At 37.5% G+C, this 23,599-nt stretch overlaps 2 protein-coding genes across 2 annotated transcripts; both read right to left on the bottom strand.

Moving 5' to 3' along the window:
* Positions 1 to 70: 70 nt before the first annotated feature.
* LOC114162007 (uncharacterized) lies at positions 71 to 8,601 on the bottom strand. The gene is made up of 8 exons (XM_028045750.1): positions 8,378 to 8,601; positions 7,978 to 8,024; positions 7,182 to 7,222; positions 5,698 to 5,778; positions 4,981 to 5,075; positions 4,273 to 4,396; positions 2,495 to 2,919; positions 71 to 94 (listed from the first exon to the last, which is right to left on the bottom strand). The coding sequence occupies exons 1-8, from the start codon at positions 8,594 to 8,596 to the stop codon at positions 71 to 73; spliced, it is 1,056 nt and encodes a 351-aa protein (XP_027901551.1). The 5' UTR covers positions 8,597 to 8,601.
* A 5,446-nt stretch (positions 8,602 to 14,047) lies between these two features.
* Positions 14,048 to 14,849, bottom strand: LOC114161349 (short neurotoxin 1/5). Its single transcript, XM_028044567.1, has 3 exons — positions 14,715 to 14,849; positions 14,419 to 14,523; positions 14,048 to 14,299 (listed from the first exon to the last, which is right to left on the bottom strand). Exons 1-3 carry the CDS (start codon positions 14,764 to 14,766, stop codon positions 14,220 to 14,222), a joined length of 237 nt encoding a protein of 78 aa, XP_027900368.1. The 5' UTR covers positions 14,767 to 14,849; the 3' UTR covers positions 14,048 to 14,219.
* Between the last annotated feature and the right edge of the window lie 8,750 nt (positions 14,850 to 23,599).

The raw sequence follows: 23,599 nt of genomic DNA, 5'->3' as shown, positions 1-23,599 counted from the left end.
AACCGCTGCCTAATCCAGCTGCAATCCAATCAAACATGAACTCCTGGCTATTCAGATTAAGGTTTCTAATCTATGACTTCCCAGACTCCTGGCTCTGTGGTGAGACAGTTGTTCATCTTAGTTCAAAAAGGAAAACTTTTGTTTTGGAAACGACTGTATCATATTGTATTTTACTTACTTTTTAGTTAGGTGCTCCCACACCTTTCTGCAATCCAAACATGTTTCCAGATCTTCTCTACACACAAGTAAAAGTATAATATTTCTCCATGAATTCATTGTTACAGTAGTAACAATGATGTAAATATGGAAGCTCAGAAAATCTTTTTGACTTTTCTCACATTTGAAAAGATTTTAAGCCCGAACCAAAACTGTGACTTCATCAGACATTAAAATTTAGTGAGATACTTTTTTCGTCCACATGTTTTGTGTTCCAGACAGTCAGAAGTGATAGAATGAACAGCTTGTAATCATGTACAATATTCTGGGTTTTTTTCTTCACCTTAAACCTGAAACATTTTTTAACAGATTTTTATTAATCACTTGATCATTTTCAAATTCTGACAAGAAAGACCTGCCAAAACATTACATCTGAAAGAGCATCTGAGCAAAGCCATTTTTTCTGCCACATCCCAATAAGAATGTAAGCCATTACAAAAATAGATTTTTAGTTTTAACCTTTAAGCCTAATGTTGTCTGAGCTCCATCTGTTACTAAGAACCAGTGTCCCTACTGCTCCATCGGCAGCTCTAAATCTCTATGTAAGACCATTTTTTCATCTTTGATTGTTTCTCCCTCAGTATGTTAAGCTTTGACTACTGCTCTGTGTGACACATGCTGAATCCTGCACATGCTCTCTGACCAGCAGCAAGGGTTATGCTCTGAGAAATGCCAACTGTTCACCAGGGCAATGCCCCCTGGCTCTGTCTAGGCTATTGTAAGGTATTAGCAGCAAGTAATCACTATACAATAGAAAAATCCACAGTTAATGCTCGATTCAAAATGGATTAATTTCCTATATGGTAATATCAAGTGAATACACTGAACTCTAATAGTATTCAATAAATCTTTTCACATTTTGTGATATTTCAGTCTCAAAATTTGATGTATTCCATCGGGATTTTATGAGATGAAGACAACATAGCACATAGTCTTGAAGGAAAATGAAAGACAGTTTAAAGCACAGGTCTCTAACTCCAGTCCTCAAGAGTCGCTGTCCTGCAGTTTTTAGATGTGTCACAGGTACAAAACACTGGAATGAAATGGCTTAATTACCTCCTTCTTGTGTAGATAAGTTCTCCCAGCCTTGCTAATGAAATAATTATTCTATTCAGGTGTGGTGCAGCAGAGGCACATCTAAAAGTTGCAGGACGCCGGCCCTTGAGAACTGGACTTTGACACCCCTGGTCTAAAGTGTTTTGAACAGCTTGTCAACTCCTGTGTTCTACAGCATTATGCTGCTACCACCGTGTTTCATTGTTGGGATATTCAGATGTGCAGTGTTTGGTGTCAATACACACTTTGTTTTGTATGTTGGCCAAAAAAAGCTAAATATTTGCTTAACCTGACCAAAAGAAATGCTCCCAATTTTTTTATTTGTCCCCTTTGTGGTTTGTAAAAAAAAAAAAACTGCAAAGAGGAAGTCTTATGGTTTTCTTTCGAGTATTTCATCCCTATTGTCTCCCACTTTAGCTGTGGATCTTTGCACTCCTGTTATTCAATGAGAACACCCATCTGTTCATTTGTGCCAAACTTCTCATTTTTTGATGAAATTACAATATTGTTTAATGACCTAACTCTGCGTAAACAACTTTATTCCTGACCTTTCTGCTGTGTTCCTTGGTCTTTATGATTAAGTTTATTTCATGTTCTCCAACAAACCTTGACAGGTGGACTGACATGAAAATACACAGAGCAGCTCTCTAGTTACTAATTATTTGAATTGTGAAGGTGACCATTGCTTTGGACTTTACCTGGGAGTTTCAGTGGACAGGGACCAAAATACAGAAGGATGCAACATCTTCTAGTTTTGCATCATTTTCCTTCCCCATCACAATTATTTACTACTTTGTTTTGTCTATTCCCAATAACACACACTGATCTTTTTCTCATCTAAAGAAATATCAAACTTAAAGTTGTTTGCATGATTTCAAGATGCTGTAGTTTTCCTGATTTTTTTCTTACTTATGTGTGGAAAATCCTCTGCTCTACAGCACATCACACATTACTATTATCATGTATTTGACTGGTCCTAGCTATTCTGATGGAAACAACTCCAAACCCCCAATGGGTGGTAGCAGATACCTCATCTGGTCAATACTGGATTATGTTAAGGCAGAGAGCAGAGGAAGAGCTCTATAGTCTGCGCAGAAACTGTGGCAAACCATCATATGTGGCTACGTCCTTCTGCCTGTTTGCATATTTTGGTCAATATTTAAAGGACCTTTTTTATTGTATTTTGTTTGAAGCTTAATGAAGAATATAATCCACTGCTTACATTTGGCTCTGACAGATCCACCTCCGTGACAGACCGTGGCACCTTTGGTTGAAGCTGACAGCTCCGTTTTAGGCTTCCATTCTGGTCCATCACTGATTGTTGCTTCCCATCCCATTCCTTTCCATGCAGGGCGGCAAATTCATGGGGGAGCATGCGGTACTCCGTGAGGGGCCGGCAGCAGGTGTGCTCTATGGTCCCCCAGGCAGGGCTGCTGTCCCCTGGGTTGCTCCAGCGCTGGTGGTGGGTGGGTGTCGCTCCTCCAGGTAGGCTGACCATGTCCACACAGCGCCCCGGGTTTGAGCTGTCCGGGGTGGGGAGGGTGGAGGATTTGCCCAGATACAACCTCCTATCTGGTCTAGATGTGTATGGCACGTCCAAATACTGTGGTTCCAAGGGTGGGCTCATTGTTTTTGGTGGGGAACTCACTGGAAGAGAAGGAGGAAAGCCAAAGAAAAACCCAAGAACATTTGTGAAAAAAAAAAAACAAGTATCATGAAGAACGAGGTGCACCACAAACACGTCAGCAGAAAGTTAAGGAGAAGTTTATCACAGGGTTCGGTTATAAATACCCCAGCCTTTTTTTTTTTTTAACATTCAGTCCATCATCTGAATCTGGCAGATCTGCAAAACTACCAAAAACTACATGGCCATTTACATGAGGAGACAAGGCATCCAAGAAGAGCATTAATCATAGAAGGTGTTAAAAGATCTTAGTGTAACTCTGGAGGAGATGCAGAGAGCAAAAGCTCAAGTTTATGATTTTATCCAAGCCACAAGTATCAGTTGTGCACTGCAGAAGTTTTGCCTTAAAGTAAAACTGTCAAGAGGAAACTCATTGTTTAATCAAAGGCATAAGAAGTCCCACTCACAGTTTGCCAAAGTGTTTAATTGAACAAAGCAAACGAGTGACAGAATGTGTCCTGTCAGGTGACACCTCAAGTGTGGCACGACTACATAACCATATCCCAAAAGTGAAACTTGATAATGGCAGCATCATGGTGTGGTGGAATGCTTTTCTTTAGCAGGGATGGGGAAGCTGAGCAAAGGAAAATGGATGGAGCTAAATATAGAACAACAGTGCAAGAAAGGTCTTTCCTCCATGACAACAACCCTGAACATACTGCCAGAGCTACAAAAGATTGGTATCGATGAAAGCACTATTTTATGTAACACTTAGATGATTGAGAAACTCTAAGCTTGAGTTGCTTTCCAAAGAAGACTGAACATAAGGTTTTGTCCGTAAATTAGTAGTTCTGGTAGAGGCATACGCAAAATACTTGCAGCCATAATTGCAGCACAGGGTGTCTGAAAAAAAAGTACACCACGGTTTTCTGAGATTTAAAAAAGAAGAATCTGTTGTGCCACTATTTAGTGTTGGTCTATTCCAATATAGAAAAGTTAAATGGGAATGAAAATTGTGATAACATACTCTGTATCAGAAAAGCAAGTCTAAAGGTGTCTGGAAATGGGTTAGAGGGGAGACTCAGATGGCTTCATATCCTCAAGCAACATCAAAAAGAGAAAAAGAGGAAATGTGGCAATGGTCAGTTGGATGAGTCAGTTTTTGCTGTGCTTTTGTTGGATGACTCCTTCTTCACTGAAAATGTGGTAACATGTTAAAAGCTATGAACTCAAGTGACCCTGTTTGCATGCACATGTTCTTGTGTCTCAAATTTTAGCAAATAAGCTGAGTCATACAGGAATTTAGCACAATTCAGTCTATGGAGAACACAGAGAGAGAAAATCCTTTAGTAAGTATTTTTTCTATGTTGTCTCACCTCTGTTGTTGTGACTTTTCTTGGACACATCTTTCCCACTCCTTCCTCCTGGTTTCTTTCCGTTCTTTTGGTTCTTTTTGGCAGCAGATTTGGGTTCTGTTATCACTCCGTTGCTATGAAAACTCTGAAATGGCAGAACAATCAAAATCGACTCCCATTACCTTAAAATATCCCACCTTGTCTTTTTGTTCTTGAGGCTGTGTTTGTGCTCTCTTACTTTCTGCAAACAGCAAATTCTAAGTCACTCTTAGTGTGTTGTTGTTACATAAACAGTAGCATCGGAGCGCTCTCAGTGCAGCCAGGCAGCCTCTTAGTGACGCACTGAAAACAGAATCTGATCCAGCCCTGGCAGGATCTGCTTTGTTTGCCCCTATGATGGGCATTAATCGACTGGCCACTGTCTGACCTGGTATGAGGTCTTTAAACCTTCACCATGCCCACACACATCACTATAATGAGTCCAAGTCATTACAGTGAGAGCAGTATTTCCATTAGTACTATCTGTGCTGCATTAAAACCTGGTCAGCCGCAGAAAACTGACTCACAAACAGATGGAAGTCCCTGTTTATGGAAATTGAACTGGTTTTTGGTTTCCCATTCAATTCCAGCAGCAGAATCAACGCGTTATACAGCAGGCTGACGCGGGGTCAGTAAAGATCTGTGATTAATTACTGTCGTATCAGCATCAACAGCCCTTTCTCTGCTCACCTGATTTGTTTGTTGTTTTTCTTTTTTCTTTGTGCCGTTACGATGTCCTCCCTTTCCTCCCTTTTTGTCTGTTCGGTGCTTAGGCTTTCTCATCTCTAAAGAAACAAAACGTTTTGAGTTCACTTCATGAGGTGGAAAGATGTAAACAAAGCAAAAAAAAAGTTTCTAAGACTTCAGAAAGACACACAATCACTGGAATTCAACTGTAATGCCAGTTCTGTGTCAGTAGGTGGTGAAAATATCAGCATTAACAGAATACAAGTTGAAAAAAGAACTGGAGCCTTGGCCATCTTTTGGATTTGGGAAGCACGTAACACTCAGGTTGGGATCTAGTTCCAAGATGGAAAACCAGTAGGATTAGCTGAATGTTGTGCTGCTAACAATTTGCTAACTATTTTTCAGGAAAGACACTGAAAATTATTAAATCTGACGAATCAGGGTATTACATATCAAGAAACCACAGACTCAAGTTTTGGTGCATCACAAAAAAACCTAATGTGTTGTGTGTCTGTTTAGCATCTTTCTAAGTAATTTGCTAAACATAAACAAACAGGAAATATAATAGTAAATGCTTATTATAATTTGCTACAAATATTAGATAGAATTAATAGAAATTGTTTGGTTTTTTCATGATGTTTGAAAGCCAACATCTAGCTCTCAGTCCAGATGAATGCTGAGATGCACCTTGGATGAGCTTAACCTACATTTTATTTTTACCTTCGTTGTGATTGTTGGTGATGTGGATTAAATCTTCTCGGCTCCTGGCGCACTGCCACGCTGCATTACAGCCGGGGTTATCTGTGGCAGGCAGAGGCAAAGGCCAAGGATTTGATGTGAAAAGTGAGGCTGCGTCAGCCTGACTCAACTACAACTGGTTACAATTCGGCATGTACGGTTTCAGCTTGGATAAGAGACACTAATGTGTTAAAGCCCGTCACATTTTTCCACAAAGATAAAGATAGGTTAGAAGCCTTAAAACAAAAAAAAAAAATTCCAATAAAATAATCTCAATTGATTTTTTAAATTGAATCGTAATTTGATTACAATCATTTAGTCTGCAAAGAAATCTCAGACAAGAAATAATTGGGTTTTAATAAATCCCCAGTGTGGCTCTGATTGGTAACCCTGCTATCAATACTTTGCATGTCCTCTAATACTGACATGACAGTACTTCGTCTTCTCCTATCACAGTTCTTTAATCCGAAGCCCATAGAGCCTTACATTAATAATCTCTTGAGAGACTTTGGTCCTCTGTTATGCTCTATTCTTTTCAGCTCACATCACAGCTTTTTCGTAGGATTTAGGTCTGGAGACTGAAATGGTCATCCAGTCGTAGCCTATTTTTAGCTTTCTGTCCTAGAGTTTTATAAAGCTCAGGATGATCTGAACTCTAACAAGGATCCTGTGGAAGACAAAGAGGCCCACAGAAACACAGACCCACTGCCATATTTAACAGTGGACATAAAGTGCTTCTTATATTCATACTTTCTTTCACACCAGACACTGCAAGGTATTTGTTTTCAAAAGTTAAATCTTGGTCTCATCTGATCAAATTACACACTTCCAGTGGCATTTAGCAAATTTGACATCTTTACCTTATAAAATTGTTTTCTTTCTGGCAAGCTTTTCAAACAACCGATTAGCATGTACGCAACATCTAATAGTTTGATAGTGTTTCATAGACTCTCAAGAAAGCTCTCTCTGCTGCCGTTGTTACTCTGACAGCAGATATGAGCAGGGGTTTGAGTAGTAGTGCTATTTTTGGCCATCATTTTTTAAAAAGGTTTCTGGAACTAATAGTAGTTATTTCCAGTGTTCTGACAGGAAATGGGCGTGGGGGGAGGAAGCATGCAGAAAAAGTTTTAAAAATCTAATAATAACAATAATATCAGTCTATGGATGGCATATTTCACCTTTGCCTGACAGTCATATCTGCCTCGCTCTTCCTACGCTAGGACTAGGACTGTGGGAGGGTTAACATACACTGTTTCGTACTTGCATGGTATGTTCTCTTATCTTTCCCAACTTAAAAAGTAACAAAGCAACATAGGCCTCTGTGTCACGTTATGTTTATACCACAGCAAAATAGGAAGCAGTAGATTACAAATTAAAGCTCCCTAGATAATCTGCACCAACGTTTAATTGAAATGGGTTTCTTGCCAGCCCTCAAGTTGTTCAACAATTCATTAAGCAGTACTCACCCAGTGTTTCATTGTCTGACAGGGACTTTGATATGTGTGTTCTGAAAGGAAAGGACAGAATATTATGCACGTCAACTCAGAGGATTTTTGTAATATTTTTACATTACATTGCTCACCCATGTAAATACAAAAACAATGAGCTTAAAATGTCGTCAGAGAATGTTCGTGTTGTTTCGGATGTGCTGAATATGCTTTCAGAGAGACAGCACTGTGAGAACAGAGTAAACCAGAGCCAAAGAAGTAAAGGTAATGTGGCAACCAGGACCTTGAATCCGCTTAGTTCAACTGGCCCAAAGCCCCATAATCTACCTCCTGCTGGCAAGACAATCTGCAGGACCTTTCTTCTTCTAAAAAAAATAAAAAGCAAAAGCTTCCTGTGAAGCTGAATAGAAAAATATTAAGCTTCCAACTGTGCCATCAATCCCTCATGTTAAAGTGGGACTATGCTTCAAATGGAGAGAATGAAGTGATGGAGAGGAGGAGCCCTGCTGAGGATCTGATCTGTTTTTGCTACACGGAGGATTTACAGAATTAAGTTCTCAGTGAAAATAAACAGGGAGCATCTCAAGCCTTATTATTTCTTAATGAGAAGGCCCTTTCCCTTGCAGGGAGGGCCTTTTTGGACTGACTGACATGTGCATTCAAAAAGACTAGTGGAGTATAATTGATGTCCTTGCAGGATTGCATAATTTTTAATCCAATTACATTCCCTGTGTATCTTGGAATGATACAAATATTCCAAATTAAATTCAAGATATTAAAAAAGCATGTAGCATGCTTATTTTGATGAGCTTACCTTCTATTCCTTCTATTGGAGTTGGCCCTGTGTGTCTGCTGCATATCCTGAACGAAAAAGAAACGCTTCAGTGTTTAAAAGTTACTTTTCAACAAAAGATTTTGTGAAATTTGTACTGATATTTTGTCAATGGATTACTCCCCATACAATCTGTAAGGATCAGTTCATGGACATGAGGAATGCTTGACTTCAAGCTCAATTTATATATTAAAAGGGTCTGACCTCTGTAGCAGCTGTCAGGATATGTTAGTCATTTCATAATCAGCTTTATTTCGTCGAAACATCCTGGGACTTTACAAAGGCCAGTAATTCACGGATTTAACTGCAACCCTGACTAACTGCGTCCACCAGTCCTGTTGCAGACATATTTGAGGCCTCAATGAAAAGTTTCCCCTCTCACCATGGATATAGACCTTCCAGAGCCTCTCCACTTTGTGTTGTCATCCAGCAGCACTGCTGGACTGCAGGAGCGACTGCAGGAGCGGCTGGATGAGCGGCTGGGGATGGGCGGGGCCGGGCCGTCGGTGGAGCTCTGCACCGCCTCGTACAGGCTGTCCATAGACCCCTCCTGGTGACAGGTGGACATACAAAAGAAGGAAGCGTTCATTTTTACAAACATAGTTTCTAGACTGTGGAATCTGATACATTTCTGGTTTTACTTTTTAAAAGCTTGTAATGGATGACTTGAAAATCAAATCAAATCACATTTTATTGTCCCCGAAGGACTCAAGAGCTGAAACGAGAACTGCCCTGGCAGTACTACACACAATCCAACATACACCAGTAAATCTACAATGTTGTTAACCCCTCATTCACATTGGAATAAAACTCACCTGGATGACAGCGCCAAGTCATTGCATCACCACCAACTTATTTTCCCATTTCATCCCAGCCTCCTTCTATTCAAGGAAACTCCTTTGGATTCACGTATTGAACCTTTAGCACTTTTTTTTCTGGTTCTTAAGTATTTGGACAATCTATGTTGAGAAATGCTCATAAAAATCTCAGGTATGATTTGTTGTAATTGACAACTTTTATAAATGTTTTCATTGAATAAAGTTTCATGTGTAAGCTAGTAGTCGACTTCTTTGAAAGACAAGAGATAATGATCTCTAGTCCAAACAAAATAATTATCTGACTGATTGAAAATATTTGAATTCAAAACTATATTTTTTTTGTTATTGGAGCAGATCATAGAAACTCATCAGTTGTCAAAGTGGTGACAAAGTGACCCCGAGACAGGAACAAAACATCTGATGGCAGACAGTTCTTTTTTATGCCTCAGGAAGTTGAGCATAGAATGAACAAAAGTGCAAACGTACGAAACAGTCTGAAACCTTGATGACAGGTTTGGTTTGACAGTGGAGCGTCATTCAAAACATGCATGGCTCCTCTGCTGAAAGCACCAAACTACTTACCTCTATGCTATCCTCTTTAACTAAAACTGTCAGTGTGACAGTGATTATTTAGTTGTTATGATTACCTTTCTATTGTTAATCAAATGGGAGTATCAATCAATCAATGCTGTATTTACCTTCTGAAATATGACTGAATAAAATTATTTTCTGCCGTTTCAGTAGGTGAGTTGAAATACAGAAAAAAAAAGCCTGTTTTAGTAGTGGGCGAGCTTTATTTTTAGGTCTGCATTTGAGTCCTGTGTGGCTCTGACTGTCCTCTGTGACAATTCCATTGCCAAAAAGTAAGTTTATCATCATCAGAGTAAATATAAAAAAACTGGTGATTTAATTCTAAGTCCTTTATATACATCAAAACCATGTAGATAAGGCTTCGGGGAACCAATGCTGATTTTTTTATGCCTTTGACGGCAGATTACAAACTCTAAAAACTAAAATTGACTACACACATACACCCACAGCAGTTCTAAATTTAAATAATCCATAAGGTTAGAACATGACACACAAATCTGCATTTCAAATCCATGCATTAAAATAGTAGCCCTGAGAATTTGATGCATATGAAATGGACTCAAAGCATTTTTTAAACATGCGCTTATCAATAATACATGCAGGGAAGGATTGACTTTCCTTCAAGCAGATTTCAGATGGATTATAATTTGCTGGCCATGTTTGGATTCCTTCTAGGGACAAATATCTAATGCTGTTGTTCAGCTGGTCCTGTCTGCACAGTGATTTTGTATTAGTCACCTAGAAACACTGACTGTTTTCTTTACATTTTTTTTGTTTTTTTTCTGTGTCTTAAACTTTGTTTCGGTTTCCCTTTTACATGCATCATACTTTAGTGACAAAAAGAAGTCAGTGCAAGTGTTTCATCAGTTGCACCATGACAGCTGGAGATCATATGATGGATGTACTTTAACTAGAGAAACATTTCTTTATGTTTTCTCCTTTAAGAGCCACTCATAAAGACCTCACCTGGATACCCAAACACAGGGTTGTGTGTTTGTGCAGACATGTAATATTTCATTAGTAAAGAACAATGAAGACACCTGCTGGGAGTAAGCCAAAGGAAACAAATGAGCTTAAAGTGGTATTTAAAACATCTCAAACAGCCAAGCCTAGGACTTAGCAGAAAGAGAAACTGACTTTTGTATTTACTGCAGCTTGGTCACATCTACCTGCAAATGAAAACCAGGACAGTTTTGTTGTCTCTAGTCACTGTTGGATTCCTTAATATGTCTCTGGTGAAAGTTCACCATTAATTACACATTGCCCCTTCATAAAGTTTAACAGAGGAGTTTGGTTTACAGACGCTCATGTTCTTTAAGCCCAATCTCCCAGCTGCAGCACAACTTTCGCACATGACACGTCTCTGAGCAGAATATACACACAGGAAGTAAAAAGAGAGACTTACCAGTGAAAAGCAGAAAAGGTTCATATTGGCTGTAACGTGTCCTGTGCGCTTCAGGGAGTCAAATGGAGCAGAAACAGCCTGCTGACAGACAGCCAGAGGCTGAGAGACACAACAGCTCAGAATGAGCACAGCCCGGGTCGCCTGCTGTCTTCACAGATTAATACCATGGAGAAATCCCTGCTCTAATCCAATAGATGGACCACCAGTACTCTATCAGCTACGGCAGAAGACACTCATGACAACAAGCCCCCCCACCCCTTGCTACTGCTGGGGCAACAGATTAGGTCTTTGTTTTGAATCTTTTACCATTCATTCACCTTTTTACATCTGGTTATATTATAGAAAACAGAGGCAGCCATTTTCTACTTATATCCATAATTTATTTTGCTGTTTACCACTGCTACAGGATGTACAGTTATTAAATTAATCACTCAAAGATTGATTCATGCTTTCTAATAAATAAAATTGGAACTATTTTTTAAACTTGAATCGAAAATAAAACCACTTACTGTGCAAAAAATAGTCTCGCTTTGAAAATACTGCACGTATTTTCTAAGCGATCTTCTGATAAGTCCAGCCTTCTGCACATTTGCATTTGGAAAATGCTTTCAAATTGAGCAGGATTAAATTTAATTTTACATTTTTGCTAACTACATGTTTTAAAATTAAAATAAAAAAAGTAGAACTGCAATGATCAATAAGTTAAATGTTATTTTAGCAGCAATACAAAAAACTTTCAATGCTGCTTTAAACTTTTTAATACAGTTATGTAAAAGCTATGAATCTGTGATATGCTTACTTTAGGTTTTCATACTATGACAATCCCGGTCTGACACAGGGGTCTAAATACATGACAGTAACAATTGACTTTGTCACTAAAACTGGTCCAACATGACTTTGGGCTTTGAACATGATTGTAAAATAGAAGAATAAAATAAATAAAAATATATATTCAATAATAATCAACAGAGATTTCACACCATTTACAGTACAACTGCTCCATATTGTCAGAACATTTGTGGACTTTCTTTTGATTTCACAGCCTTTTAAAAACTTTTCCTCAGTTCTGTGAGTTATTCTTATTGGGTTTTAGTGTGTGTATTTTAAGAGTGACCAAGCTCTTATGAGTCCATAATGTGGGCCGCTACTGTTATTATTTTACTTCAAGAAGCAAACATCTGTGGGACGACTTGGAAAGAGTTGATAAGGATTTGATCTCCAAATTCCTCTCCAGTGGAAAAAGACCTGTTGACAACACAGGTGGGTTGGTACTACTAAACTCAAGATATAAATTACTCCCTCTTGAATTTAAATCCTGAATGCCTCCTGTGGCTATTAGGACTGAAGAAATACTACAGATCAGAAAACAAATACAGCAAAACAAAGACAAAATGTATATTTGGTTTGGATTCCAGTACTTAGGATTTCAACACGACAAACGGAGAGTTGCTTCATAGAGTAATCTAAAAATTTAATACACCATCCAGGCTGGAAGGTTCATCAAACAAATGAATGAAATGTTCAATCACTGTATTTAGCCTGGATTATTAGAAGGCTATTACATAAATAGTGTTACACAATCAAGGCTCTTACCTGCAAATTAAATGACCAAATAATTTTAACTCCGAAATCCCTCTCAGAGAGCTCACCGCACTCTGAGAGAGACATATGACCACATTTAATAACTCTGGTTCACCAGACAAAACCAATATATGCTCACATTTGTTCCACTTAAAGGACATTTGAATGTTATTAAGGCTTTTACACATCTTAAAAAAGACAAAACGTAATGGGCACTATGAACACAAATTTGGAATTGTAAGTGTTTACCTTTGACCTGCCTGAGAATGATGTACCTTTATTTGCCCTGAACATGAACAGAACCATTATGTTTACATTTATTAGTTATAGCTGTCAGATGACGAGATTGTCAAAGAAGCATGAAAGAAAAATGTGTACAATGAAAAAAATGCACTTGAGTTCCCAAGTAAATATACCTGTATGTCCAGTCAGACCAGCAGGTAGAATAAGAAGATATGTGGACTAATAATGTAAGCATGCACTTGGAGGGAAACCATTCATCTTTGGCAGCCATGCGCTTCTCTTTTTATCGTGTGTGACAATCTTAAAAAAGAACACAGACACCCTTAGCTACAGAGCACATTTGTTTGCACCTTCTCAGCCTCAGCTCTTTCCTGTGTGGGCAGCATGTGGGTAATACATTTTCCCCGACTTTAACTTGCGGCTCAGTGTAGCTACTGACTTCCTCAGAAAACATAATAATTCCCTTACACAATGGAAAGTAGTGCTGAAGTTTGAATTAAAGCTCACACTGTGTTTGTTTTGTCAAACTGAGATGGTGATGGCTTCCAGTCATTGGATCTGCTTTTCTGTTTCAGGAGAAGGTTACAGTATGAGTTCTTTGCTTGGCATCATATGCATTATATAGGTTCTACTCTTAATCCATCACCTCTGGAGAAAACATCTGGAGAGATTAATAAGCATGACCTAGATTTTCACAAAGATATGGCACACTATCATACAACTTGAGCCTCTTTAATTTAGTTTAGTTTCTGTATTCATCTTCCTAAGTGTTTGGCATCTACATCTTAATATTTCTGGATATGCATATAGAGGTGGTTAACTTTAAGAGAAAGAGCTTGCAGGATCACTTGTAGTCGCAATGTCACTTAGAGTATATGCAAAGACATTCAGTTTGTTGAGTGAAACTCTGCTTTGCAGTTTTGATTTACAGGAAGCAGAGCTGTACAGAACAGGGTGTGAAAACACCTTGAACACAAAGAACAATGTGGGAATGCTGCCAGGCAAGAGCTTACCAGTGCTGGTTGATGATTTCTGGGAAGCTTTGTCTCCATTGAGTAAAGCTTAAAGTGAAATGAAAGATTTAATGACTCGTAAGGGGGAATGACACCATAAATACATGAGCAGAGCTATTCATTTAACTACGGCAAACAATGCCTCTAAGAGTCCTAAGCTTCTCAGTGTACCTTTACCTTTTTCTATGATGAAAAGAGTAAATGTGATGGTTTTCAAGTTTGAATTTACTTCAGATTAGAGACAGACTGTGACCCATATAGCTCCAGCCCGTCCCAGTGAACTGCTAAGTGACATCATGACAGGATTAAGAGAGAGTGAGTGACTGGCTAGTCTGCCTTTTCACGCTTGCTGTTGCTCAGTTTACTCAGTTTTCTGGGGAAAATGAATGAGGCTGAAAATCTTTTGGTCAACATTTGTGTATTTTTATTTAAAAGCAGAAACAAGGACTGAAAATAAATCACAGAAGATTCTGATATGTAAAATCATCTTGTAAGGCGGTAGAATTTATATGATTTCCTTCATCATTGGGCTTTGTAGTAACAGGGGAGTGAAAGCAGACAGAAGCTTCAGCTCTAGCACAGGTCCTCTTGGCAGCAGACTGTGAAGAAGTCCTCAGCACAGAACTCCTCACAGCTTCGAGACAGTGCGTCGCCTGTGAACAAAACCTCCAGTCAATAAAACGTCTCTGCCTTATTGCTGCTTTTCTTGCATAAGGCTGTCGCTTGTCTCTTGTGTGTCAAACTGAATTTGAGCAGAACAAGTTCTACCTACCCTTTTTGTAGGTTTTGCAGTACTGGTTGGAACTGTGGCACACTGTCTCCGTCTTGCAGATAGTGTCATTCTCATCCTGGCAGGTGAAGCATGTCAGTGTGAGCACTAGAAAAGAAGAGATCGAATTCAAAACCAAGACAAAAGCAGATTTTTTGTGTGTGTGTGAAACACTGATTAATGAGTCACACATTAAATAAAAACACAAACTTCCTGTAAGGATTTAATCTAAGCAACATTTCAATCTGATTTCATGTCAAAATACTGTATTGAAAGTAGGAGAAGTAGCCTTTGATTACCTTGTGTGCTGCACAGCAGCAGAAGAGCCATGGAGAGCAGCAGGACCTTCATGTTGTCGGATGCTATGTGGAAAAACGTCCTGCTGCAGGACTTTTATACTGCCAGACTACCTCATACCAAGCCTCTTTTGAGGAATGCACTTCCTTGTAATATTCCAGTAAATGATCTCCTTTCTTTCAACACCTGTAGGTGGATTAAACTGTATTTAACCCTTTCCTGATGGAAATCGCTGATGAGCAGATTAACTGTTAATTTCTATGATAATCTATGATATTATCTCCAATCTATCACATTCAGATTGTGTATGGATAAAAGCTGAATTCCAGCAAAATAGTTGGTATTTTTAATTTTTTAAACTTTGGGTGTAAGTCATATAACTCTGAGTGACTCAACAAGAAAATTTTCCAGATTTTACATTCTCTGCTTCTTGAGTGTTGCTTTTTCATAAAGCTTTCAATCTATAAATGCCTGATGTATTGCTACGAGATTTGCACAAAACTGACTGTCTTGTCACAAAGCGGCCAGGTTAGGAACTCTGTGAAGTTCTGCACAGAGAACTTGAACTTTGAATAACAGCATATGAACATGGTGAACTTTTCAATATTGCTTGTCTGACTTAATTAAAAACGTTAATAGGTCAGGCAGGATTTCTCTGTATTCTGATGTGGGAGTGAGATGTAAATACTTTCATTTCTATTGATGGGACTGATGATGAGTCATATTTAAAACGCAGAGTGGCTGCTCGTCCTGTTTGTTTTAGCTAGGCCATATGTTTTGGTCATTCCTTCTCGATTTGTTTACCTGTGATCAACAGTTTTGCCTTTTTATTTCACGTGAACACTGAGCTCTTAGCTGTCTGAGGTCAGCTTGTTGAACAAGGTCTAGGTTGTTCAAGCTCAACTCTAGGTTAATAGAGGAGGCTTTTAAGGTTCCTTGTCGCAATTCAGAATGTATAGTTCTGGAAAGACATGTTCTTTTTTTAAAATCAATGTATATTTACATATAAACTTGACAGTTTGACTAGGTTAGAGTATCCGAATTCATGTTCGAGCCCCAGATAAGATGACTCTCTAACAGTGGTGTGGAAAACAATTCACCCTGTAATTGTTTTTCATCTTAGTTGCACCTCAGTGTTTCAGAACATCAAACCAATTTGAATATTAGTCAAAAACAACAAAAGTAAACACAAAATGCAGTTGGTGTTTATTATTAAGGGATAAGAAAATCCAAACATACATGGCCCTGTGCTTTCAAGATGGAATCTTAACTATGGACAGCAGAGTTGTGCACTCGAAAAGCATCTTTTCATTGTCTGCATGCAGTCACAGACAGAGGTTGTACAATAGAGCGAAATCACTGGACAGCTGGTGTGCTGGGATAAAAGTAAAGATTCTTTTTTTGGCACTTTTCAATCACATAATGCAGTGTGCTTTTCAGAGGAAGGATGGATAACATACACCAAACCCACTGGTCAGATAGTGGGCTCTGGTAAAATCTGGTTTGGGAGGGTGTATGTACTGTAACACATCATTCTGTATCTCTAATAGATACAAAAACACTAATTAAAATATGGGTGCAATTCCTTTTTTATGTTTGTTGCTTATATCTACATTCCTTGAATTTAATTTCTTTTGTTTCTATAAGCCAAAACATAGCCAAAACAAGATGGCTTATATTCAGCTATGCGTATCTAACCTTGCACTATTAATTTAGCATTTATGGTAACGATGAGTGTTATCGAAATGCTTTTTAAAATACTCCCTTCAACATAAAAACAAAGACATTTTAGATATATTTGATCAGTTTTTAATCTTTTGTCAATTTAGAAAGATGCGTGTAGATCCACAATCAGGAGGCAGCCAAAATAAAAATGAGCTGAGTTATAAAGACAAAACAGAACTGATGCAAATCGTAACATTCTGACAACAATGAAGAACTAGAGATTTCACAAGGTGAGTTACTGCGTTTGTAGAGCATTGTTAAGAACATGAAAAATAGGTGTAGTAGGTAGAATAGAAACAAAAGAAATTAAATTCAAGGAATGTAGATAAGGAAAGCTATGGCCACACATAAAGTGGCCTAATTAAATCACAGAATCCTAAATATTATGAACAGGACAAAATGATTTGACAAAACCAAAAGTATCACAAACCCTGACAATTCCACGTCACTGTGGATAAACAAGTTCTGTCTGCCACATTGATAGTAGAAGCCGATGAACGAGTTGTCACACAAAAATGTGTCCACTGCACACAGAAAATCTAAACCAGTTTCACATTGCTTCACGTTACCTTTAGTCAGGATCAGGGAGTGGCAAGACAAAAGCAATGATGCTTTAACCGTATTAAATGTTATTGTTTCAACAACGAAACCTGATGATGACTATTTTTATCTCATAAAACATCAAAGCGACATACTTTGTGATTTGTATGAGTTTTAAAAACACACAGAAAGCAAATGAATCACAGAGACGAGTTTCTAACAAATTATTCTGTAGGTAGATGTGAAACATATCCAGAAAGAAAATAACACATTGCTCTGGAATAATTTCATAAAAGATGAAATAAGAAAGCAATTTTATAACATGTTAACAGCTGGTGTGCTGGGGTGTCCCCCAAGGCTCAGTTCTTGCCAAACATCTTTTTAATTTATACAAAGATTTGCCATATTGTGTAGTTCAGACTCTTAATGTAAATGTAAATGTAATCTTGTTCACAGAACAAGTTCAAAATAAAAAATAAAGGAAAGGTTCTGCCTTGCAGAACCAACTTGTCCAGCAGTGAAATCTGAAGCCTGACAGAAAAACAATATTGTATGATGTCATCCACTGTTACACTGTTTTGTAATGTCGATTCTTAAAGACTGTCGCACTTTTACTCAGTTTTGTATTTTAAAGAACTTTAAACATGAACTCTTCTTCTTGTTTAAACCTAACCAAAAGTAAAAACTAGGGATGGGCGTTACAAACTACTCTGCGCCGCACTTGCTAAACTGCATATTCACTAACAACTGTTCCTGTACAAATAGTTGTTAAAGTTTTAGAAGAGAGCTTTGAAAGCGTTGAATTACAGGAAACATTACTCCAAGTTTTCAACGGTTCTATTGTCATTCAGAACAATCTAAAACTGTTTCAAGTTACTTCTACGCTGATTGTGTCTTTCCCCACTGAGGGTGGAAGTAAAACTTGGATCAGTTAAATTCCAAGCAAAAAATATATATTTAAGTGAAATTTAAATGTAGATTAAAAACTTTGTAGATGTGTCTTGATCTGGTGTCAAAGGACACAAAACTGAAAGCAAGACATGTTAAAAATAGAAAATGGAGAACAAAAGAAAAGAAAACAACCAGAAACCGGTTTTGTTGCTTATGGGAAACTTACTGCAATCTTAAAGTAATAAAACTGATTTCCATCTGTAAAAGTTAAACGTGAGGCATCCACAAATATTTGAAGAATTATATCGCTGGATAATTAATAAGAATTTGACGAGAGGCTGACAGACAAACATATGACACTGACAAAAAAAGTTACAACCACACATTTCTAAAGTCATATGATGAGGAACTGTGTGAAGCAGCCATCTGCCAAAATGGAGACACCCTAGTATCAGCCACAGCTCACAACCTGTGCAAGCTGTTCTATTCTTCTAAACACACACATCCATTTTATTTTACTCCTTTTTCTCAATCTTTAAAAACATCATTTTGAAGATACATCTCTATAATGTAAAATAACTTGTAAAGTTTATGTATATAGGTTTTTCTATTCAAAAAGCGAAACAGTTATGAACAAATAAAATCTTTTAAGATTTTATCTTGAAAGATAAAGTCTTTCAAGATAATTTGTTCATTTTGATAATTAAAACATACAGCCAATAACCCTCCCCCCAAAATATTTTAGGACAGAAATGTTGTGTCATGACTGTGTTATAGCCTAAACAATCAGTGCTTTACATTCTCTTCAACAGGGTTGAGCAAAAAAAATGCTATCAAGTAGTCTTTGTGCAACAAATAGTATCTAGCACTTTCTTTTGGAAAATTGAGTGGAAGGAAAAAGATCCATGGACAATAGGGTTGTAAAGCAGAATCAGTTTAAAAGTTCTTAGAAGATTAAAAAAGGTATTGACTGCAGCTTATTCAAGTGATGGACTAGAGATTTCACATACATTATGTTAGGTCCTGAACCAAATAGGTTACCTGGGTTAGAGGATGAAACTTAAATACCTAGCTTTGCTGTATTAGAAATATGTTTTAGTGGTCATCTGCAAAATTTTTATTTTTGGGGAAACTGAATTTTGGGTTTCACTGCCTGTAAGCCATAATTATCAAATTAAGATGATTAAATGTTTGAACTTTATCACCGTGTAATGAATCCATTAAGCACAAGTTTTTATTTTCGTCAAAAGCTATAAGTCTTAGATTGGATCAAATGGCAAGTAGTAGCGTAGGAAGATCATTTGGTGAAGACTTCTTAATGATGATAAACAAAAAAACTTACAAGCAGCCACAACAGAATCAAAACTAGGAATAAACAGGAACCGAGTCGACTGAAAAATCACAAATGGGATGCAGCAGGCAGGACTCAGGAAAACACAGACAGAGAAGAGGAGAACCAGGAAACTAGGTGAATGACAGAAGAATCCAGCAGGGAGTGACAGAGAATGATGCTGAGTTTGATTACGTGATAAAGAACAGGTTCCTGCTTAGAAACAGGGTGCAGCTGGTAAGTCTATTCTTTCCAATTTTTTCTCAGGGCAAGACACAATTGTCTTGTCCTTGTGATGGTCAGAAAGGCCAAAGGCACAAAATGACAGCCTCATTTTTGTCCGACTTCCCAAGGGCAGCTGTGGCTACAATCCAGTAGCTTCCCATCATTAGAGTGTGAATGTGCCCTTACAGGTAAAATTTGATATAGAGGGAGTTATAAATAAAATCTATCATTACTGTTCAATGGTTTTCTTTAAAGGATGTGTTTTTGCCCTCCTTTAAAGTTCCCTCATTCAATCATTGGAAAGCAGATTTATTGATGAGGTCAGGATGAAAATGCATTTGGTCATCAGAGCAAAAAGAGGTCAATCGCTTTCTTATTGCAGCTGTATCAACTAAGTGTTCACTAGCAAACAGCTCAGATTCTTAATGTGATTGAAAACCGAATCTTGTTCCCAATGTATGTTGGGAAAAAAATACAAATAAAGACATGGTTCTGTCTTCCGCAACTCACATGTCAACCAGTGAAATATGACCTCTGAGTGAGGATATAATTATGCTCAAATATATATTTTAGTAGAGATTATAGTTGTTTTTCTGCTCTGATGTACTACTGACCTGTCCATAGCCCTTCTGTGACCCTAGAGAGGATTAAGAGTGTATAGAAAGTCATTGCTCTGTTATACTGATAGAAATTTCTGTGGTGAAGTCTCTACTTTATATATATATATATATATATATATATATATATATATATATATATATATATATATACTAAACTAAAACTCAGTTGTATGAGAACATTGTTGAAACACATTTAAGCACTACATATCTACATACACTAAGTCATAAAGTATATTATTCTATAAACAGTGCTGGGAAGTTTGCTCAGAAACAAAAGACTTAATTAAAGCGGCACTGACAGTAAACATCAAAGGTAACTTCTGTTCTGCATGCTTCAGATGTTTTACTGCTGCAGCTCACCTGCCACCAACCAATGCACGGTCTCAGTCGCTCATGAAAAGTTTTACAGAGAATTGTCAGTCACACATCAGTTTGAACTAGGTGTGGCAAAGCAGGAAACCTCTAAACCCTGCGGGAAAATAAAAACATGCCTTGAGGAGCAGCAAAGGGAAGTAAAACAGTTCATTATACCGCCTGAAGAAAGTATGCAGTGGATTACCATCTTCTAAATAGAAATGTATGTAAAATAAGTTAAAAACAGTGAATGCACCATTGTGAATTTAAATTCAATGATAAAAATGCCTTAGTAATAAAATACTTTGAAAATATCTATTCAGTTTGCTCTTGGCCTTGCTTTCTTTTGTTTGTTTTTGACCATCTATTTTTTTGTTTTTGATTGATTTAGCTACATCTCTTATGTTCTCTGTGCATACAATTGAAAATGTCAAGCAGTCTGCACGACGTGGTCAGGTGAGTAAATTCAAGTTGTGTCACCCTTTAAAAAGCTACAGCTAACAAGATCCCTGTAACACACACACTTATTATGGCCCTTTTTGTTGAATTTCCGAATTGTCCATCCATAATTAGTCATTCAGAAAGTGTTACAAAACTATTTGTGGTCCTTTGATAAAATACTCTGTAGACTAACAAGCCAAAAGTAGATGAACATCTCGCCATCAGTTCAGGACATTAAGCTTATATGTATTCAGGTTGTGCAGCAGCATAATGACCCAAAACATACCTGCAAGTCAAAGCCTGGATTTCAATATAAATCGGACATTGTGGCATTAACTTAAACTGGCTGTTCATGTTTGAAAACCTCTTCAGAGGTTGGGTCACAATCCTTTCACACTGATGAAAAACACTGATTGCCAGCTACCGAAAAGCTTGTTACTGTCAACAGTGGCTCAACTAGTTCTGCTAATGAGGATAATTACCTTTTCACAGTTGGTCAAGATCATTTAGAGTCCCCTTTACTCTTCATGAATAAAATAATAATTTTGAAACTACATGCTGCAGCAATTGCTCAGATTATCTTTAACACTGACATATCTTTCATAGTCACAGAAAAATGAATAGGCTACCTCTTTGCAACCTTTCAACTTTATCTGTCCTAATTTCTAATTTTACACTCATTATAGGATATCTGGGGAAAACAACAAAAAATAATTACCTTCTATTGTTTCAGTAGATCAATATCATTTGCAAGCAGTCTTAACAGCAAACAAGGAACATAGACTTTATGTGTGGTTTCCATTCACTTCTACTTATTTTCTGGGATACAGCTGCCACCGGCATCCACAATATATTGTGTTAATAAAATACTTTTAGTTAAGTTTCAATAGATTTTGTTTTGGCCGCATTTAGATTTTGCCCTATCTTGACGAATTACCACAAACACTTTCAGTCTAAGTATGCAGATCCAAGTGACAGAAATTTTACTTTTTGTGTTGATGTAAACATATTAAAACACTATTTCTTGATTTGGATCAAATAATTCATATAAAATCTAAAATACAAGAACAGATGAACTAGTTTGTTTTAGCCAGTGTCGTAGCAGTACTGATCTTTACATGTCACTGATAAACAACACCTTTGAAGAATAATGCTGCTGCTGGTTTTGTGCTAGTTGTCATTTTGGGTCCTCCTGCTGGGCAACTCTAGACATTACAGATATGAACTTTACTGCTGCACTTCTATAAACCAAAAGGGATGGGAAAACACTTAATACTCTCAAGATCACAGCACTTTAACACTAAGTCACATTTAATATTCAGTACAGTCTCCAGTTTGAGGACAGTGAACAATTTTATTGTTGTCACTGCATTTATATCAAAACGTTCATATGTAATGACTCCCATGCCACTGGTGCTGCGTTAATACCACCGGGTGGCAGTGTCTCCAATTTAATATATATATATTTTTTTCCAATTTAATAATTTGCTTACATTTCTGTAGAGCAGAGTGGCGTCAGCCCTCATCTGAGTGGGTGTTGACATCAGCCTGTCAGTCACAGCTAGAAAAGAAATGAATTAGCAGAATACATTAAATGTTTCACTTGCTTAAAAAAACAGAGAGAAAATGGAGAGAAATGTCTAATTATATTGCTTAAAGTACTTTGCACTAGAAAAATGAGCAACTATGGTATTCTTACCTGTGATGTCACTCTAGTCCTGAGTTATAACTTTAAGAAAAAAATCACAGTATAAATTTGACTATAAGGTGATGGGTGGTCCGAATTTTTTCTAAAGTTTAGCACAGATGGTTATTGGTATTTATTTTTTATTCAATAAGAAAGAATCCATTTTTTTATGTTTATTTGAAACAGGGGACGATCGCTTGTGTTGTGTTGTTGACTTTATATCAATTCCTCATACCTACCATGTATGTAGCGACGGTGGAGAGGGGTGCTAACTGACATAATGCTGCCATGGACTTAAGATTTTTCTTCTCCTGCTATAGACCAGGCCTACATTAGTACATAGATGATGCCCTTGCCAATCAAGAAGCATTTGTACTGAAGAGTTCTGAGTGCCAGACATGAGAGAAAGGCTTGATCTAGGAAAACACTGAAATCATACCACAAACAGACCAAAGAACCAAAATGAACTTAAAATTCATTAACCTGGGGCGTGCTGTGGTGGTGCAGGGGTTAGCACGCCTCACGTTAATGAATTTTAAGTTCATTTTGGTTCTTTGGTCTGTTTGTGGTTTGGAGGCCTTAGAAAATACGAGCCACTAGCGCCGCAAAAACTCTTTGGGGAAAATAATTGAAAAAAATTCATTAACCTTCAGATTTAGGACTTTATCTTTTAACATTTTAAGTCTACCCATGGAGAAACTTGACTGAACTGTTTACAACTCTGAAGTGTGATATAGCACACCCAAAAACTGCTGTAATGCATTTACCAGAGGAAACACCTGCAACTGCATAAACCGATAGCCACAAATTTGAGAAGAATGATGGAAATACATGCTCTGAAATCAAACTTGTATGATGATGAAAGTTTTAAGTCCACAATTACTTTGACTTCTTGTGACTTTTACATGCTCCAAAACTAGCATTTTTTAATACCACTAATGAAATAAGCATAAATTTGGAATGCTGACAACATGTACATTGATATTTCATGGCTGATGCACATTACTGATTTATTGAACATCTTTTTCACCACACTTGTGTAATAGATTATTATTCCAGACAAATTCAATATTT

This window comes from Xiphophorus couchianus, chromosome 18 (assembly GCF_001444195.1).
Source record: "Xiphophorus couchianus chromosome 18, X_couchianus-1.0, whole genome shotgun sequence".
In the NCBI taxonomy this organism is placed as follows: Eukaryota; Metazoa; Chordata; class Actinopteri; order Cyprinodontiformes; family Poeciliidae; genus Xiphophorus; species Xiphophorus couchianus.
The sequence above is the reverse complement of the archived record's forward strand: the minus strand, read 5'-3'. Positions and strand labels throughout refer to the sequence as shown.

Bases quoted from the DNA above. Each gene is read 5' to 3' on its own strand.
- LOC114162007 (XM_028045750.1), bottom strand. From the start codon at position 8,596: ATGTTTGTAAAAATGAACGCTTCCTTCTTTTGTATGTCCACCTGTCAC. The intron at 8,025-8,377 runs GTGAGAGGGGAA...TTTTTCGTTCAG, and splicing joins CTGGAAGGTCTATATCCATG to GATATGCAGCAGACACACAG. The intron at 4,397-4,980 runs GTGAGCAGAGAA...CTGCCATTTCAG, and splicing joins AAAAACAACAAACAAATCAG to AGTTTTCATAGCAACGGAGT.
- LOC114161349 (XM_028044567.1), bottom strand. From the start codon at position 14,766: ATGAAGGTCCTGCTGCTCTCCATGGCTCTTCTGCTGCTGTGCAGCACA. The intron at 14,524-14,714 runs GTAATCAAAGGC...CTTCTTTTCTAG, and splicing joins GCTGCTGTGCAGCACACAAG to TGCTCACACTGACATGCTTC. The intron at 14,300-14,418 runs GTAGGTAGAACT...TTTTGTTCACAG, and splicing joins CTGCAAAACCTACAAAAAGG to GCGACGCACTGTCTCGAAGC.